The sequence below is a fragment of the Pteronotus mesoamericanus genome, unplaced genomic scaffold (genome assembly GCF_021234165.1).
Source record: "Pteronotus mesoamericanus isolate MK-2021 breed Mesoamerican mustached bat unplaced genomic scaffold, CSHL_Meso_final scaffold_99, whole genome shotgun sequence".
Taxonomy (NCBI): domain Eukaryota; kingdom Metazoa; phylum Chordata; class Mammalia; order Chiroptera; family Mormoopidae; genus Pteronotus; species Pteronotus mesoamericanus.
Window position 1 is genome coordinate 2366241 of NW_026555330.1, and position 20846 is coordinate 2387086.

General features: G+C 35.7%; 1 protein-coding gene across 2 annotated transcripts in view; it reads right to left on the bottom strand.

The window, feature by feature from the left end:
* MAN1A2 (mannosidase alpha class 1A member 2) overlaps positions 1-20846 on the bottom strand; it is a 131573-nt gene that overhangs the window by 38238 nt on the left and 72489 nt on the right. For both annotated transcript variants that reach the window (XM_054564910.1, XM_054564911.1), the window contains exons 7-8: positions 14828-14951; positions 13552-13645 (exon numbers count right to left, since the gene is read on the bottom strand). In XM_054564910.1, coding sequence (XP_054420885.1) covers positions 13552-13645; positions 14828-14951 — 218 coding nt within the window. The remainder of the gene's footprint in view (positions 1-13551; positions 13646-14827; positions 14952-20846) is intronic.

The window sequence follows — 20846 nt, forward strand, 5'->3', positions numbered from 1 at the left end:
CAGTTGGATCCCCCTGAGAAGAGCAGGGTCTAAACCATAAGCAGGGATCCCCAGCCTACTGCACCAGAGCCCAAAAAGTACACAGACAACAGCCAGCTGTGAAAAGCGGCAAGGTTGCTCTCTGCCAGAGACAGGTGGCTGCAGACGCAAAGAGCCATTTAAAGGGCCAACATATAAGTTTTTAGTTGCAGCCACTTACCCTGGTCTCCAACAGAGGTGGGGGCAGAGTGGGCTAGAGGTGCCGGAGAAGAACTGGGGAGGGGGGCTTTAGGGGTAGAGCAGAGAGAGTGGCTGGTGGGATCCCAGTGCTGACTCATTCCCCATGTGGCAGTGGCCATCTTGCTCCCCTGAGTGGCAACAAAGTGGGAGGACACAACAGCCCTGCCCCCAGGAGGGACTTGGCCCTGCTGAGTACAGAGTGGCAGCCACAGAGAGTGGATCCCTGGTTAAAGGGGGTGCAGAGTGGTCTAGAGGCTCTTGAGGAGAAAATGGAGACAGAGGCTTTGGGGAGAGAACGGGGGGAGTAGCGAGCAGGATCCTGGTGCTGCCTCCTCCCCAATTCAGCAGCAGCCATCTGGCTCAGGCAGACCACGCCCCTGAGCAACAGCAGCATGAGAGGACACAATAACCCTGCCCCCAGGAGGGACTCTGCTCTGCCCTGAGGTGTCTCTAAGCTGGCCTGCTGAGTGCAGAGTGACTAGATTAAGAGCAGAAGGAGACAGCCACAGACAATAGATTCCTGGAAGTCTCAAACACGCTGCCTAAGGTTGGACAGGGTCAACATCTGACATCATCAGAGGCAGATCCAGAAAGAAAAAAAACAGCAGTCTCCTACCAGAGAAGTTCACATCACAAAGTCAGGAAATCAAGACAAATCAATTTCAGAAGCAGAAGCAAAAAAGAAGAGTCTCACAAAAAATGAGAAGACAAAGAAACACCCCCCAGTCAGACGGAAAGGAAGAATCCCCACAAAGAGTATTAAATGAAATCGAGGCAAGTAAACTATCAGATATTGAGTTCCAAACAACAGTTCTAAGGAAGCTCAATGAGCTCAGTGAGCTCAGAGAGAACTACAAAAACTACAGGGAAACTATGAGGAACTTACTGCAAACTATATCAGCATGAAAAAGGACATAGAAACGATCAACAAGAGGCAAGTGGAAATGAAGAATATAATTTCTGAGTTGAAGAACACAGTAGAAGGAACCAAAAGCAGGCTAGATAAGGCCGAAGATCAAATCAGTGAGCTGGAGGATAAGGTGAAAAAAAGCTCCTAGAAAGAGCAAGAAAATGAAAAAAGACTCAAAAAGAATGAAGAGGCATTTGGGGAAATGCAGGACAACCTGAAACATCATAATATCCGTAAATAGGGATACCAGAAGGAGAAGAAGGGATAAAGAACATATTTGAAAAAGTAATGATGGAAAACTCTAATGGGAGGAAAGAAAAAGTCACACTAGTCCAGGAAGCACAGAAGGTCCCATTCAAGAGGAACCCAATGAGGCCCACTCAAGACATATCAGAATTTAAAATGGCAAATACCAAAGACAGAGAATCCTAAAGGAAGCAAGGGAGAAAGAGGTAGTAACATATAAAGGAGCTCCGATATGGCTAGCAGCTGACTTCTCAACAGAAACACTACAAGCCAGAAGGGAATGGCAAGAAATATTTCAAGTCATGAAAAGCAATGGCATGCAACCAAGACTGCTCTACCCAGCAAGGCTCTCAGTTAAAATGGAAGGCGAAATAAGGAGTTTCCCAGACGAAAGAAGGCTAAAAGAATACACCTTCACCAAACCAGCACTGCAAAATATGCTAAAGGAACTGCTTTAAGAAGATGAGGAAAAAGAGTCTGTGAATACCCAGTTCCTTTCACAGTCACCAATACTTGATACTATCGATATTTTTTAATACTTAATCTGATTGTGACAATGATGTGTTATTTTGTTACTTTATTATTTGTTGAAACTAAACGTGGTTTTGTATATTTCTTGCCTATTTCTAGTATTTTTAAAAAGCTTTAAATGACTTTTTGGTATTCTTTATCCAGTTTTTGATTAAATATTTATAGAATTTTTTCCCTAAAAAAGCCCCCCAAAAACTATTAACCCTTTTTTAGATGTGTTGCAAATACTTTCCTATTCTATTACTTCCCCTTTAACTTTCTTTATATGTATATTACTATATAGTCTTAAATGTTTAATGTGGTCATATTGTCAATATCTTACTTTATAGCTTCTGGGTTTGAAAATGTTACTTCAGGGTAAGAAAAATATTATTTCGTATTTCCTCCTAAAACTCCTTAGATTTTACATACTGATTTTTAACTCACCTAAATATTTTTTGTATAATGTGTGAAATAGGGCTCTATATTTGTTTTATTTCAAGTCATAGTGGTCCATGCACCTTATTTGTTGAAAAAGACTTATTTTCCCCATTGATCTGAAATATCAATTTAATCATATGTTACACTGTTATACAGATATATACATTTGCTTCTGCAATGCTCATTTTATTTCACTGATCTACTTGATTATTTCTGTGCTGGTGTCATGTTGTTTTAATTGCTGAGACGTTATAACAGATTTAATTTTTTAATATTTTATAATGGATCTGGACATTAAAAAAATAAATAAAATCAATATGCATTTAAAAAATAAAAGAAAGAAAGAAGGAACCTTTTGCAACTTGGATGGAACTGGAGAATGTTGTGCTAGGTGAAATAAGCCAGTCGTTGCTAGGCTAATACCATATGATCTCACCTATAAGTGAGACCTATTCAACAAAATAAACTAATAAAATAAACCACAGGCAAGGAAGCATGGAGCAGACTGAAAGTGACCAAAGGGGAAGGGGAAGGAAAACAATGGTGGAAAGAAGAAGGGACTAAACAAAGAACATATATAAATGGCCCATGGACACAGACAACAGAATGGGAACTGACTGTGGGAGTGGGGGTCAGGGTGGGATGGGTGGGGAGGGCAAAGAGGGAAAAATTGATACAACAGTAATACAATAAACATGATTTTTTTAAAAAAGAAAAAATTAGATAATCAATCTGAAAACAGTCTTAATATGCTGAGAAGTTTGAATTACCCAAAAGGAAATCAAAGTCTCTGCCAAGCTAGGAGCAACCTGACAACAGCCACTCATTATTATTATTGCCTTAAGCTTCTTTATATGCCTGCACAATTATTACTTACAGCAACATGTGCTCTATAAGCAATTATTAAGTGAACGGCTGACCTTCCATTTTCAAGTATTCACAATTATAATAACTTCCCATTAAGATACTTTTCTTTTTTAAATAAACTGCACCAAGTTTTTTTAGAAATGACTCCATTTTCACAGTCTCTCACTCTTTTTCAGTTTAGGGAAAAAAAAATTATAAGTAGTAATACCTAGCACAATACTTAAACAAGTTCAACAAAAAAATGTCTATAGAATAAATGCATTAAATATCTGAAGTACTCATTATTTCAAGTCTTAATAAAATTTCCATGTAAAATTTTAAACACTTTCCTAATTTTCCCAGTACTAAGATGCTCATAATTATAATACATTAAATTGTTTACATGAAACAGCCACTGAAAAGATAATTTTTTAAAAAAAACTTGTAATACCTCAATAATGTGGATTATCAGAAAAATGCACAAAACTGTGATGCTACGCTTTTCCTTTTGGGGTTTTATAATCTTCTGTAAACACATCTTTGCACCTACAGCTTTTAGGTGCATGTCATAGCTCACTCTCCAGATTAACTATTTCAGGCTACTCAGGTGACTGTGTAGAAGTGTGCTTTGTAAGAATACCCAATTCCATTCCTCTCCTCTCTCTTAAAAGAGTTTGAACTTTTCTTTATCATCTGCTTGCTCCTCAACCCCCTACATTCTGCCTTTAGCTTACACCACAAAGCCAAATCAAATGATGCTCTACCATTTAATAGTTATTTCTCAGTCTCAACACATCAAATAAATTTTAATGTAGGGTAAGATGATGACATCATGTAAAGGGCATTGTGGAGGGTGGACTGGTGAGAGGTGCGATGATCCTGTGGGAGAGAACTGAAGGCCTAAATGAGCCAAAGAGAAGAAGAAATGAAGGAACAGAGTTTACAGTTACTAAGAAGGTAAAAACAGTAAGATGTGAGCCTGATCATACTGTCACGTTTCTGGCAGAGGCTAGGCTACGTAGAGTGTGGGTGAAATAGGAAATCATACGGAGGAATAAATTTTAAAAGAGAGGTTATAAGCTTAATTTTGTACACATTGAATTTAAGGTACCTAAAAATTAGCCAGAAACAAATACCCTGTATGTGTAGAGACATAAGTTTAAAGCCCAAGAAAAATACTAAATAATGAAATATGTACTTCATTTTATTGTGCTTGCTTTATTGCACTTCACAAATATTGTGCTCTTGACAAATTGAAGGTTTCTGGCAACCTTGTGTCAAGCAAGTCTATTGGTGCCATTTTTCCAACACCATTTGCTCACTTTGTGTTTCTGTGTCACATTTTAGTAATTCTCACATTTCAAACTTTTTCATTACTATTACACTTGTCAGGATGACCTGTGATTGATCGTCTTTGATGTTAGTATTGTAATTGTTTTGGGGCACCACGAACTGCACCCATATAAACTAGTGAACTTAATGTATAAATGTTGTGTGTTCTGACTGCTCTTAGCAACCAGCTGTTCCCCCTTCTCTCCTTCTCTCTCCCTCCTCAAGCCTCCCTATTCCTTGAAATGCAACAATAATGATATCAGACCAAATAATAGTCTTATAATGACCTCTCAGTTTTCAAGTGAAAGGAAGAGCCACATGTCCCTCGTCTCAAAAGTGTCTTTCACATGTCAAAAGCTAGAAATGATTCAGATTAGTGAGGAAGGCATGTTGAAAGCCAAGGTAGGCCAAGAGCTAGGCCTCTTGTACCAGTGAGCCAAGCTGTGAATGCAAAGAAAAAGTTCCTGAAGGAGATGCAAAGTGCTACTCCTGTGAACACATGAATGATAAGAAAGTGAAGCAGCCTTACTGCTGATATGGAGAAAGTTTTAGTGGTCTAGATAGAAGATCAAACCAGCTGCAACATTCCCTTTAGCCAAAGCCTAATCCCGAGCAAGACCCTGACTCTCTTCAATTCTGTAAAGACTGAGAGAGGTGAGGAAGCTGAAGGAAACAAGGCTGAAGCTAACAGAGGGTGGTCCGTGAAGTTTAAGGAAAGCAGCCACATCCATGAAATAAAAACGCCAGGTGACACAGCAACAGCTGATGGAGAGGCAGGGTGCGGCTGCACCGAGTTATCCTCCAGAAGACCTCGCTAAGATGATCAGTGGAGGGGGCTACACTAAACAACAGACTTGCTACGTAGACAAAACAGCCTCATATTGGAAAATGCCATCTAGGACTTTCACAGTGAGAGAGCAGAAGTCAGTGCCCGACTTCAAACCTTCAAAGGACAGGCTGACTCTCTTTTTAGGGGCTAATGCGGCTGGTGACTTTAAGTTGAAGCCAGTGCTCACTTGCCATTCTGAAAATCCCAGGGCCCTTAAGAATTATGCTACATCTACTCTGTCTGCACCCTAGAAATGGAAAAACAAAGCCTGATGACAGCACGTCTGTTGACAACATGGTTTACTGAATATTTTAACATTTGAGACCTACTTCTCAGGAAAAAAGATTCCTTTCAAAATATTGCTCATTGAGAATGTACCTGGTCACCCAAGAGCTCTAATGGAAACGTACTACGGGATTAATGTTGTTTTCATGCCTCCCCTAGCACAATACCAAATCTGCAGGAGTAATTTCAACTTTCAAATCTCATTATTTAAGACATACATTTTTGTAATGTTAAAGCTGCCATAGGTAGTAATTCCTCTGATGGATCTTAGCAAAGTATACTGATAACCTTCTGGAAAGAATTCACCATTTTAGATGCCTTTAAGAACATTCGTGATTCATGCGAAGAGGTCAAAATAACAACATTAACAGGAGTCTGGAAGAAGTTGACTCCAACCCTCACAGATTACTTTGAGGAGCTGCAGCATTTCAGTAGAAAAAGTAACTGCAGATATGTTGGAAATAGCAAGAACTAGAATTAGAAGTGGAGGCTGAAGATGTGACTGAATTGCTGCAATCTCATGATAAAACTTCAATGGATGAGGAGTTCTTATGGGTGAGCAAAGAAAGTGGTTCCTTGAGATGGAATCCCCTCCTCCTGCTGAAGATGCTGTGAAGACTGATGAAGTGACAACAAAGAATTTAGAATATTGCAGAAACTTAGTTGATCAAGAGGCAGCAGAGTTTGAGAGGACTGGTTCTAATTTTGAAAGAAGTTCTACTATGGATAAAATGGTATTAAACAGCACTCCATGGTACAGGGAAATTATTCGTGAAAGGAAGACTCAATTGATGCTGAACTTCATTTTTGTCTTATTTTTTAAAATTGCCACAGGCACTCCAACTTTCAGCAATCACTAGTCTGATCAGTCAGCAGCCATCAACATCGAGGCCATTTTGGAGAATTTATTGGTAAGGGGTGACTCTGAACTGCGGGACAGAACTGAAGGCTTAAATTAACCAAAGGGAAGAAGAAATGAAGGCCAGACTCTTAAAAGAGTTTAAATTTTGGGCATGGTAAACTTGGGGTACCAGTTGGATATCTAAATGAATATGATAAACAGGCAATCAGATATGTAGGAATCCACAAAAGACAGCTTGGGGGTACACATCAGGGAGTTATCAATACATAAAATGGATGTGAGCCATGCAAGTTTACTCAGAGAGAATGCATGGAGTGATTAAAGGACACAAATGGTACTTTGGAGCATAACACTTTTATGTAAGAGTCTGGAATAACATACAAGGCTTTTTAAAATTTTGTACTTTGGCCTCATACATATATATCTTGATATGCTGTAGACCTAAGGAAAGAACAAATGAGCAGGAAAGAAAACAAGATTTAAAAAATATGACAGAATTAAAGGAAGTGAAATAGGGGGAAAAGCAGGGAAAGGCAGAAGTCTTTGGCATCCTGGTTTAGGAGAAGTACTTTTTGGATCTGTGGATTATTGCCAGAGTTCACAGATTTAGTTGTATGTTACTTAGGTTACAGGGTGTAGTCACAGCCCTGCTGACAGGTTCTCTCCACCTCGTCTGGGCTGTCGCTCTAGTGCAATATTGTATGCTTAACAAATGAATACACAGCAGAAGCCTGAGATCCATTATAACTATGGATTTATCACCCAGCAGTCTGATTTTTTACTTAAACCACTGAACCATGCCTGCTAGGGGTCAAATTCAGAGACCCACATCAATCAAAGCTCCTTTTGATATTCAGATAATACTACTAAATATCAATGATTCATAGAATCTATGTCAGCAAGTCATGAAGGTAATGGCAGTTTTCTAACAGAGGCTATTTACTGAAGTATTTTACAGAGAATTCTAGAATAAAAATATTTGTATCATGTGTTAAAGTTTATGAAGCATTTTCAAATAAATTATCTCAAAAATATGGCCCAAATGATCATCTTATTAAATAAGTACAATTAGAACGGATGAAGAAACAAAAGCATTAGAGAAGTTAAATAACTTCTAAATTATTAAATCTATCATTAATCTAAATTATTAAATGGGAAAGCCACAGTCTTCTAACTTCAAATAATATACCCATTCTTGTTTTATCCACAATTTTTAATTTAGTAGTATAAAATTATTCTATCAGTAATGACTAATTTCCTATATTTTCCTCACTTCAGTCATTAAATGGCATTGGCTAAGCATTGTATTTAGGAAAACTAGTAAAAAAAAAAATTAAGTAAAAAAAAGAAAGAAAAATACTAACAATGTGCCTTTAAATCTAGTTTCTGACTATACTCTTTTATATCTGCTGCCAAGAACTTTTCCTGAAGCTAATTACCACTCATTATTCTCTGTGATTGCTATGTGCATGTCACAAACATTATCATTATTCTAATTACAATACAGCTAGCCAAAGCTGAATTGTTAAATTTCAGTTCAATTCACTGTTTGTTTTGCAGACTATTTATGGATATGACAGATGTATACTGCTCAAAGATAATAATGAAATTTGATATACTTTTCAGAAGCTGATAAAAAATATACAAAAACATTAAAAGGAACAAATGAGACAATTCAGTAAGGGCTGCAGCTGCTATAGGGTGTCAGGGCGACTCCCCTGGGATCTTAAAGGCCCCTGGCCAACACGGCCATTGAATAGCTTTCTATTTAGCATTCTCACGTTAATATTGCTAAGAGTGAATGCATTCTGAAGAAGTAATTTCAGTTTATTTTGTGGGGAAAAAACAAGGAAGAATGAAAGGATTATTTTTATTGCAATTCTTTACTGTGATGAAATACATATTGTATAACATGTAAGTTGTCATTTTAACTGTTTTTTAAGTGTACCATATAGTGGTGCTAATTACTACACAATGTTGTACAACCATCACCACTATTTCCAAACTTTGCATCACCTCTAATGGAAACTCTGTACCTATTAAGCAGTAACTCTCCATTCCCCTCACCCAAGCCCCAGGTACCCTTAATCCACTTTCTGTCTCTATGAATTTGACTACTTTAGATATTTCATTAAGTAAAATTATACATTGTTTGTCCTTTTTATGATTGGTTTTTTCCATTTATCATAATGTTTTCAAGGTTCATCTATGTTGTAGCACATACTGGAACTTCATTCCTTTTTATGCTGAATAATATCCCATTACACGGATATATACCAGTTTTGTTTATCTATGCATCTGTTGGACACTTTGATTCTACCTTTTGGATATTGTAAATAATGTTGCTGTGAACATTAGCGTACAAAGATCTATTTGAGTCCCTGTTTTCAAATCTTCTGGGCACATACGTAGGAGGTGAATTGCTGAGTCATATAAAATTCAACGTTTAACTTTTTGAGGAAGCATCAAACTGTTTTCACTGTGGTTACACCATTTTATATTCCCACCAGCAATGTAGAGATTTCCAAATTCTCCACATCCTTAAGACTTTTCTGTATTTTTGAATAGTTATCCTAGTACATCTGAAGTGGCATCTCATTGTGCTTTTGATTTGCATTCACCTAATGACTAATGATGTTGAGCACCTTTTTCATTTGTTTTTCCATTTGTGTATCTTCTTTGAAAAAATGTCTCAAGTCTTTTGCCCATTACTTAGGTATCTGTCTTCTGATGTTCAGTTGTAAAAGTTATTTATATATGTTGATATTAAGCCCTTTATATATGAGGTTTGCAAATATTTTCTCTCATTCTGTGACTATCCATTTTTCACAACCCCACTTGCTAAAGAGAAAGTGCTCTATTTTTAATAAGTAAGATGCAATCAATGCTATACTGTTAGTTATTTCAAAGGCTGACAATCCTCAAACAATGGCTTATATTTTTCAGTATTCTAAGATTTGGGGGTAGAAGATGGCATCCTTTTTTATTTAAAAATGTTTTTAATCTTATTTCAAGGGTAATAGATATTCATTATCAATAGATGTTCATTACTGAAGGTAAACAAAAAAATAAACATTCAGAAAAAAAAACAACTCTTTGATTTCTATTCTTGTAGTTTATTTTCTCTCTCTAAATATCTTTCTGCATATGTCGTATTATCTACGTAAGTAATGTACAAAGTAACTTTTAATGACTGAATAATATTGGGTTGGCCAAAAAGTTCATTTGGGGTTTTTGTCTGTAAAATGGCTCTAGCAGTGCTTAGTTGTTTTTAAGTTCATTTGAAACAATTTTGTTAGATTGTATTGTGACAGCTGTCACTGCAGCATGCATTAAAAAAAATCTTATCAAAACTGGTGAATTTTTGTGTAGCCATTTTAATATTGAAGATAGAAAAAAATAAGCAAAATTTTTGGCATATTGTGGTTTATTATTTCAAGAAAAGTAAAAATGCAACTGAAATGCAAAAAAAGGATTTGTGCAGTGCATAGAGAAGGCGCTGCGACTGATAGAACATGTCAAAAGTGGTCTGTGAAGTTTTATGCTGAAGAGTTTCTCAATGGACGATGCTACAGTCGTGTACACCAGTTGAAGTTGCTAGTGATCAAACTGAGACATTAACTGAGAACAATCAATGTTATACCACGTGAGAAATAGCTGACATACTCAAAATATCCAAATCAATAAAATTATTGGTGAAAATGAAAAAATGTGCCATTTTACAGAAAAACAAACTTTTTGGCCAACCTAATACATCATATCTGAAGGGACTCTTATTTATTTAACCAAATCTCTTGAATAGGATGTTTTAGAATTGTATTGTCCAGTGCAGTAGGCAACAAGTAGTTATTTAAATTTAAATTAATTAAAAGTAAATAAAATTTAAAATCAGTTCCACAACACTACTAGCAACATTTTCAGTGCTCAATAACCATATGTGGCTAGAGGCTACTGTATTAGCACCTATATAAAACATTTTCCTAATTATAAAAAGTTCTATTACCTTAACTGGTGTGGCTCACTAGGGGGGAGCTTTATCCTGTGGACTGTAAGGTCACGGTTTGATTCCTCGTCAGGGCACTTGCCTAGGCTACAGGTTCAGTCCCTGGTGTGGGCACGAATGAGAGGTAGCTGACTGATGTTTCTCTCTCACATGGATGTTTCTCTGCCTCCCTTCTCCTCTCTCTTAAAAAAAGAAAAAGTTCTACTAAAGAGTACTGCTTTAGAATGTTTCCAATATATCCCTATTATAAAAAACACCAAAGGTACTATAAATAAACTTTATATATAGCTGCCAATTTCTTTGGAATAAGTGCCTAGAAATGAGTTGCTGGTTCAAAGGGCATACAAATTTCTATGCTTCTTGAACCACGGCATACAGGGATGTGTTCATTTCCTTTAACAACTTCATAAATAAAGAATAGTGTCTTCTAAAACCCAAAACACCAATTCAAAAGAATGCATACATCCTTCAGTCCACTGTAGTGTTATTTACAATAGCCAAGATATGGAAACAACCTCAGTGCCAGTCAATAGCTGAGTGGGTAGAAAAGCTGTAGTACATTTATACAATGGAATACTACTCGGTCATAAAAAGAATGAAATCTTACCATTTGTGACAGCATGGATGGACCTAAAGGGTATTATGCTCAGTGAAATTAGTCAGTGAAAGACAAATACCATATGATTTCACTTATATGGAGGATCTAAAGAACAAAATAAGCGAACAAACAAAATTAAAAGACACATAAATACAGAGAACACACTGGTGGTTGCAAGAGAAGAGTGTTGGGGGACTGAATGGAAAAGCTGAAGGGATTATGAAGTACAATTGCCAGGTATAAGAGTAGTCACAGGGATGTAAAGTACAGCATAAGGAATTATAGTCAATATTGTAATCACTCTGTCTGGTGCCAGGTGGGTACTAGAAACATTGGGGGAAACGCTTTGTAAAGTATATGACTTTCTAACCACTATTAGTTTTAGGTACACAGTATATACCTAAAATAATATTGAATGTAAACTGTAATTGAAAAATAAAATTTAAATTAAAAATTTTAGAATATTGCCAATAATACCGGGGGAAGAAAAGAATAGTGTCTTCTGTTTAAAAGCTGCATTGATTTGATGAGGGAGATGGTGAAGTGGGAAAAGAGAGCAACAGAGGCCTCTGGTCAACGGAGATGACACAAACACGGTACCAAAGATGGAAGCCCTTCTAAATCCTACTGCAGTAGGGACAGAGAATGTCATCGCATTACACTGTCTCCACGTCGCACTCAACACCAGTAACACCACTTTTAAAGTTAAATGTAAGCATGTTTATTGGTCATTTGTGTTTTGTTTTTACGTGAACTGTTCTGAATCTATTTTTCTATTGGGGTTGATGATCTCTTTATCATGTTCTTATAAGAGTTCTTAATATAGAAAGGATATAAAAACTTTGTTTTCCAAGTATGTCCAAATATATTTGCTTGGCTTGTTATTTGCCTGTTGTTATAGACTGTAGAAGATTAACATTTAAATATAGTAAAAACTGATACCTTCTTCTTTATGATCTCTGCTTTATGTGACATGTTTAGGAAAGGCTTTCCTGATTATAACTATTTTTTAACTCCTTTTAAGATTTCATTTTTTACAGTTAAATAGTTATGCCATATAAAACATAGACTGGCATATGATCTAAGGAAGAAAATGAACATAATTTCCCCCTCAATGTTAGAGTATTCCCAAATCTTAACATAACTCTACGGGGGGAAAAAATTCGTCCTAATTACTGAGTAGACATCCAAACCAGTTATCCTTATCTAAAATAAGAAAAGTACACTTTTATATTTTAGAAATGCTTCTCTCCTGGTTCTGTTTTTTAATAAAGTATCATTTTACTCAGCCTAGGAATTAGACATACAAGATGAATTACAAGTAAAGAATTTCAGGAAAGGAAAAGTATATATGAGGAACCAAAAGACTGAGGTTTATTCTCAGATCCTTGAAAGGTATACTTGTACTGACCAGTCTGTTTTCTCTTCATAAAATAGAGGACAATTTCCTTGAGGGGAGCCCAAAAGACAATCCTGTGGCAAATGTTTTCCTACTCTTGGTAGCATGTGCCTGCATAATTTCTGACTGGCAGATTCAACAGTGATTCCCACACATAAAATTAGGTGATTGTTATTTCTACCTCTTTTTTACTACTTTATATTATTTGTCTCAAAAGTAATCCAAACATGTTACACTAGAGGCAAAGTCACAACTTTATTATTTCAGTTTTCCAAACTTTTAATAGAGAATACTATTGATAAACCCATAATTTATTAAAATTATGTAAGTTCCACATAAATACTACTTTTAAAAAGTCAATTCCTTCAAAGAGCAATTCTAAAGCTCTAACAAGAAAATCACCCCTCGCCAGACAAAATGCTTACTCCTCAGACAGAAGGAATTACTTCCACCACAGTCTCACAGAACAGTTGGAACATTCCTCTGCTCTAACATTCAACACATTATATCCTAAGTGTATCTGCCTGCTGGCCTGGGAGCTCCCTGAATACAGACTAAGTCCTACATATTTCCCCCCATCTTCAGTTTCATCCAAGAACTTGGCACAGAGCCTAGAAAGTAACAGACACTGATACCTTCTTTTAAAATGACTGGCCATAGCTTATCTAATAGGCTTAACCCCTATTTCTAGTCATGTAAGATACTCTTTTGTTTTTCACATTCCTTTAATAAATACCTATCCCTTATTTACATGAAGGTATACTCTATAAATACAGGCTTAAGGTACAACCCTTGCCAAATGCTCCACCATATTTTAATAAAGTACTTACATATACGAGAAATAAAATAACTCTTATGAGACAGGTTGTTAATGTTTCCATTTTACAAGTAGAAAAACTGAAGCTAAAAAAGATTAGAAACTTGCCAAAGATAACAGGACTAGTAAAACACAGGGTTAGACACTAACTGGGGGCTTCTCACCCTACATGTAGTATACTTTTCACTACATTAAGCAGAAGTTTCACACAAATAATCTTTTAAGAAAGCATCAGTTGTACTAGAAATACTTACATTGACCCCAGCGACCTGTTCTTGGATTCAAATAATTTGGATAAAGACCATTTGGACGATCCATTTTCTGAAGTAGTTTGCGAATGTGCATGACCTAAACGAAATAAATAATGCAATTAACAAAAATAAATGTCATCATGGCTTCTATTAAACTAAGATTTGTGTGTTTTCCTCTCTCAGAATCTCCAGCACCTCCCCTGCTTTTTTTTTTTTTTTTTTTTTGCATGTGTGGTGGTCAAGAAAAGCTCCTATTTTTAAAATGTCTCATTTTTATGATAACATATAATTATTTTAAAATCCAGCAACAATAAAAAAATAAAGCAAAATGCCATTGAGGTTTTCATTGGCAATGAACTGATGTTAAAAATCAATTTAGGTATAACTGAAATTTTTATCTTGTTTAACTACACATGAATATGACATATCTCTCCATCAAGGTCCTCTGCAATAGTATTCAACAGTTTTGAACTTTGTTTATCTTTTGATAGATTTATCTGTAGAAAACTTACCTTTTTGTTCCTACCACATAATGTATGTTTTTGGAAAGTGACACTTTCTTGCCTGTTGCAGCTGATGCAGAGAAATGCTATTGATTTTTAATATCTTAATATTTAGACAATCTTAATATCTTAAGATTATATTAATATTTTACATAGATAATCATGCAATTTGTGATTAATTACTGTTTTCTTTCTTCCTTTCCAAGTAAATTTTGATTCTTGAACTTTGTGTACCTTTTGTTTTTCTTCCCTTACCATGCTGGTGGCAAATTTCAGCACAATGCTGAACAGAGATGGTAATCAAATTTTTAAAAAGCCGTCTAGTGGTTAAAACTTCTCAAATAACAGTAAATATTTTAAATATGTTCTAAATAGAAAGGACATTTCTTTAGATAATTTAAAAAGAGAAAAGCCCAGAGTCCTGATAAACATATTTTGGGAAAAGCAACCCCTCACTCTCTCCCTCCCTCCCTTTCAAGATTTTATTTAGTTTTAAAGAGAGGGGAAGGGAGGGAAAAAGGGAGAGAAATATCAATGTGAGAAAGAAATACTGACGGGTTGACTCTCGGACATGCCCCAACCGGGGAATGCAAACGCAACCCAGGCAGGTGCCCTGACCGGGAATGGAACCAGTAACTTTTTGCTTTGCGGATTGATGCCCGACCAACTGAGCCACACTGGTCAAGGCAAGGCAACCATTTTCAGCATTAGTCAAGTCTTTTGGTAAATCTTGAAGGATTCTTTAATAACAAAGAAAAGAATGGAAGAAAGCTAACCTTTTTGTAGTAAACTGGGTCCCCTGTCAAGTAACTGAGGTGGACAAACTCCATGTGCAGTGTCCCAAATTCAGCGAGAATGCTGCTACCTGCAGATGCCCAGCCCCAGTTCCGCCCGACTCCACTGTGAAAGCAAAGGGAAAAGGAGACAGAATTGGAAAAAAAAAACCAAAATATTTTCTAAGTGAATACATAAACTTTAAATACATCTTTTAGGAATTATTATATCTAACACAACAGCCTATTTATATCTAAAATTTTATTTAAATTTTCTGAATAGGTACTACCTCCATATGTTTTAAAAATTAAAACATAAAAAAGTATATAGTACATATGTTTCACCCCAGAAATCTCATCTCTCCTCACACCACCAAACCCCACAGATAATCACGTTCATTAACTTATGAGTTAGTACAGAATTTTTTAATGCATGTATAAGCAATACAAATATATATTCTTATTTTCCTCCTTAAAAAACACATAGCAAAGTATACTTACTGCTCTGTACCTCCTATTTTATTCTTAAGATGTATCTCAGAGGTCTGTCCATATTAGTTTGTAAACAGTTTACTCATTTTTTTACAGTTGCACACAATTCCATGACAGTAATGATTTTCAATTGGAATACCCCATCCCAGAGGCCTAGGAAAATGTGTGAGAGCATCCTGAACTATCGTAAACCTTGAAGGCACAATATGCATTTATCATGTAGGGGCCAAAGACCTAATGTCCTATAATGGTCAGGATATCCTACAATAAAGATCTCTCCAGCCCCAAATGCTAACAGTGGCAGTGTGAAAACCAACTACTTCTATGTGAATAGGTATGTAATCAACCCCATATTGGTGGTCTGTTAGCATATTTCTAATATTTTGCTATTATGAAAACTTTTAGAGTAGATAATCTTATGTACATTTCTTTTGTGCAGATGCACTGTTATATCTATACCTTCCTGCCTTTTTTGATTATAGATATTGCTATACCTCTCTGCTCTTTTCTTAGCCTGCTTTATAATTTTTTATTGAAAATTAGACAATATAAATGAAAAAGTGTCAAGGCTCTGGACATTATCTTCTTTCTGGGAAGGTTAAGTTTTTCTGAAACACAGGTTGAATACAGGCAGATTACTTTGGTTTCAGGCTTTTTTAAGGGTAGCCTATTTCAGTTTTACCTTTACTTCTAGAGAGTGGCCCTCCGAGGCCCACTGGAAAGCCTGGGGTGTTTATCAAAGGACTTCCACCTTGGCAGCTTTAAGCACTAACCTCTATCTCCCCAGTACCGTGTGACTTAAATTTTCTCTTTTGCCCTTTAGCCCCCAAATGCTGTTTTCTGCTGGGTTTCCTTGAGTCTTTCCGCTTGCATGTGCAATCATAGAATCAGCCAACAACTTGAGGAAAATCTGTGCAAAAATTGTGCCTCTAGAATTCCTCTCTGTCTTGAGATTTTGTGTCTCATGTCTCAGTCATTTAGTCAGCTCCAGGACCTGAACACAGCCTCTTCGCCCCAAATGACCACCATGTGAGGCTTGGCCTCTACCACCCTGTAGAATGACTTGGAAAATGCCCTTGGGGTTAAAAAAAAACAAAAGCCAATGTTTATAAGGAGATGACCTCCTCTTAGGAAATTCAGTTGCTCTCCAGTGCCGCCAAACCATTTTGCCAAGCTTTCATGATTGCTTTTGGTGGTAGGGTTAGTCTGATATAACCTATTCCATGATTGGAACTGGAAGTCTAGATTAATTAATTATTCAAGTAGCAGAGTTATTCCTACTAGAACTCTAAACCATTCTCCAGGATCTTTTCTACTTTGATGACAAAGTAAAAATATAATTTTTCTCTCACTTTATATCCAGCTGTATGCTGCCAATTCATTATGCCATATTTTATTTATGTGTTGAGAAAACATTAAAATAGATATCAAGATATAATCACTACCTCACTTAAAGGTTTTTAATCATTTGGTACAGTTTTCACACTGTCTTTGAAAATATGATGTCACTAACAGATTATTTTTTTTTGAAGCTAGAAGTGAAAATCAAGGATGAAATATGGATATGTATTAGTAAGTAATTACATCATTCATTTCCAAATAGTAAGTGCCTACTATGCTCTGGGAGATACAGCAGTGAAACTGACATATAGCATTCCTGCTCCCATAATAAATAAGACCATTTAAATAGTGATAATTGCTATAAAGAAAATTAAATAGAGAAATAGAATATTGGGTACTAGTGAAGGTGAGCTAGCAGATAGGCTCTTTATGTATAATGTTCACAGAAAGTGTTTCTAAAAAGACACAGTTTGAACTGAGACCTGAATGATGTGAGAAGGAGCAAGTGATGCCTAGATCTGGAAGAAGAGATGCCTAGATGAGGAAAAAGAAGGTGGCTAGTGTGGCTAGAACTTAGGAAGGGGAAATGAATGTTTGAGAGCGTAATCTAAATTATGTAAGAATTCTGGAAAGTCACAGTAAAATTTTTATTCTAAGTGTGATAAAAAGTCATGAAGGATTTTAAGAAACTAACATAAGATTTAAGGAACAAAGCATACCAGTAGAAAGATTACCTAGGCATCAGCATGGCAAATGGATGATCGTGTGAATTATAAGTACAAAGTTCCCAGGAAGTCCAATTGCTTACTCTTCCCTGTAAACACTCTCCCAACGAAAGGCCCAAATGAAAGTTTCATTCATAGTGCATTTAAACACTTCTCAGAAAACTAAATTTTAAACAAAGTTTTTCATGTATCTTATACACAGCTTCGCAGGAACAATATAAAATGTTAAATTTTATACTTATATACATTCTAACATCTCAGAAAAATAAGAAAATCCCTAAGAACAAATATAAATCTGATGAGGACGGAAAAGCTCCAGCTATAAAAAGGTGATGAGCTGACAAAAACCAATCAGATCATAATTTAGTACAAATGCCCTGATTTTCAACTTCACCTTTTATGTTCACTCATATTTACTCTTTCAGTTGCTCTTCATTTCTCTATGTAGATCTGCTTTTCCACCCAGTGTTATTAAAAAGTTTAACATTTCTGATAATAGAGGTGTGCTCACAATACTCTAAGTTCTTTGTCTAAAAATGTCAGTTTCACTTTCAGTTTTGAAAAACAGTTTCGGTGATTATAGAATTCGAGATTGATTTTTTTTTTTTCTTTCAGCACTTTCAAAATGCATTCCATTGTCTCCTGGCTCGCATTGCTGTGGACACAAAGCAAGCAGGATTGTTAACCTGGCATCCTGTGCAAAATATCTTTTATTATTTTATGATAATGATTATTATTATTATTATTATTATTACGGCGGTTTTTATGACTTTTTTCTTTTTTCAATGACTTTCAGCCATTCATTATGTTTCTTTGTTTATCTTGTTTGGGTTACAGCCACTGTCTGGGATCCATGGATTTATAGTTGTTCATCAAATTTGGGAAATTTTTGGCCATGACTTCTTTAAATAGTTTTTCTGCCACTCCTCCTGCCCGTCCCCCAGACCACTCCAGTATATGTATGTTAGCCATCTGATATTGTCCCACAGGTCACACTGGTTACATTCCTTTTATTTTTCTCTCTGTGCTTTGGTTGGGGTGATTTCTACTGCTATGTCTTCCAGCATACTGATCTTTTCTGATGGATTATCAAATCTGCTGGTAAGCTTGTCATGTGAATTCATTTCATATATTTCTCAGCACTACATATTCCATTTGATCCTTGTCTCATTATGTTCACATTTCCTTTAAATTCTTGAGCATACTTAGGACACCTATTTTAAAGTCCCTTCTTGCTACCTCCATCATCTTGGTTATTTCTCTACATGTTTCTACTGACAGTCCAGTTTTTTTCTCTTAATTATGGGTTACATTCTCCTGCTCTTTGCATAGGTAGCAATTTTTTATTGGACTCGACAGTATGAAAATGTTATTGAATATCTGAATTTTTTCTTCCTTTAAAGCATTTTTAATTTCCTTTTGACAGTTAAATAACTTGTTGGTAGCTAGGTTCTTTCAAGGATTGTTTTAGGCTTTGCTAAGACAGGTCTATAGATGCCTTTACTTTACTAAGACATTAGCTTTCTGTAGTTTCGATCCAATATCCACAGTGTTCAAAAAGATGTTTTAATATTTAACCATTCAATTTGGTCAACTCCTTTATTATTCTCACAGTTTTTTAGTTGATCATCTTTTTTTCCCCAAGCAAGCAGTCATATGATCCATAATTATTTAAAATTTTGTTTCCAGTTCATTATCTTTATTCCTTTTTCCTATTTGGTTTCTCTTGTTAAAACCTCCAGAGTAATGTTAAATACTATCTTGTTCTTGATTATAACATGATGACTCCAACATTTCATTAAATCTTTTGTTTAATAAAGAACTACCGTTAAATGAAAATGACAAGAAAATAATACATATACACAAGGGCACATTTGCACATATAGAGAGGACAGTCAAGAAAGTTTTAACAGTGGTATTCCTGAAAGACTAGGGGTTTGGAGTCAAAACCTTACTTTACAGTGAGTATATGCCATTTCAATACATGTACATTCATCCAATACATGTATTTCTCTTTCCAATTAATGTATCTAGCTACATAAAGAGAAAAGAAAGTAAGGGAGAAAAGGAGAGAGAGAAGAAAGGGAAAGGAGAGAAAGGAGAAAGGAGTCGTCTAAGGAGAAGGAAGATACACTAAGAAAGTGAATTCTGATTCCTACTTAGAAGCAAGCAGCCAACATGATAGAATATATTTTATTTAATTAAAAATAGGGTCATATTCTTGCATGTTGTTTTTTCACTTAATACTTCACAAGTATTATCCTTTTCCAAAACTCCACTTCTAGAACATCATTTCAAATGGCTGTCACACTTCACTGTATGGACATGCCACTCCTTTTTATGTAATGATTCTATTTTCATTAATATAAATATCACTGCCATAAATCTCTTATAATTAAATCTTTGTGGATACTGTCACTTCACTAAGATAATTCCTAGAAGTAAAATTACAAGGGCAAAGGGCAGGCATATTTCAAGGCTTCTGGAACCTACTGCCAATCTATCTTCCAAGTTACTCAAATTTCCAATCCGAACAATTATATGTGGTTTTCATTTCTTCACTCTGTCAATCCTAAATAACATCATTCTCTTTTTGTCAATTTTTTAGGTAAAAAAAAATTGATTACTAAACTGGCTAAAGTTTTTAGTGTTTATTTTTAACAGTATTTCTTTTTTGAATTACCCATTCATGTATTTGGCAGCTTTATAAATAATAGATGGGTATTTTTCATAGCAGCCTGTAAAGGTGATTTATATATTAAGAAAATACTCATATGCTATCAATAGCATTACTGTTATTAACATTCTTCCTAGTTCGTTATTCCCCTTAAATTTTATTTGACTTGTAATATCTTTAAGTTCAACATGATGGAAAAATTCAAGAGAGGCAAGCATATATTTAAAATTTAAATTTTCCTAAAGTAAACTTCATGAAATGCCTGCTTCTTCGGCCTCTTTGACTGAGTTCTCCAAATTTTAAGGTGTAAAAATCCTTTTATGGTCTTAATTTTACCCACTTACTCCTTCTTGAAACCGAAGAGATCAATCCAAACTAAATACTTATCCAAAATCACAGTAGACAATTTCCTCTTAGAACCCTTCAGTGAACCCTGGATAAAAGAATTTCCTTCAGCAGTTAAGCTGGAGAAATTCAGCAATACAGCAGTTAAAGGGTTATGTGGAGGATGCCAAAGATGTTGGCAGGGTAATGCCATCTCGGTGTAGTTTCTTCTGCTGTCTCTAATAAAGCCTTTCATGCATGGTTTCTGCTCAGCTTCTATTCTGCATATTCAGCTAAGCTTCATTTCTTGTGCCTTTGCCGACTATGTCAGAAGCATACCATCACTTACCAGACTTTTATCTGGGATAAGTTACTTGCATGCAGCCACCATGTTAAGTGTTAAGTATACACTGGTGAACAAAACAGGCATGGCTCTGTTGGATGTATGTACACAGCAAGAGGA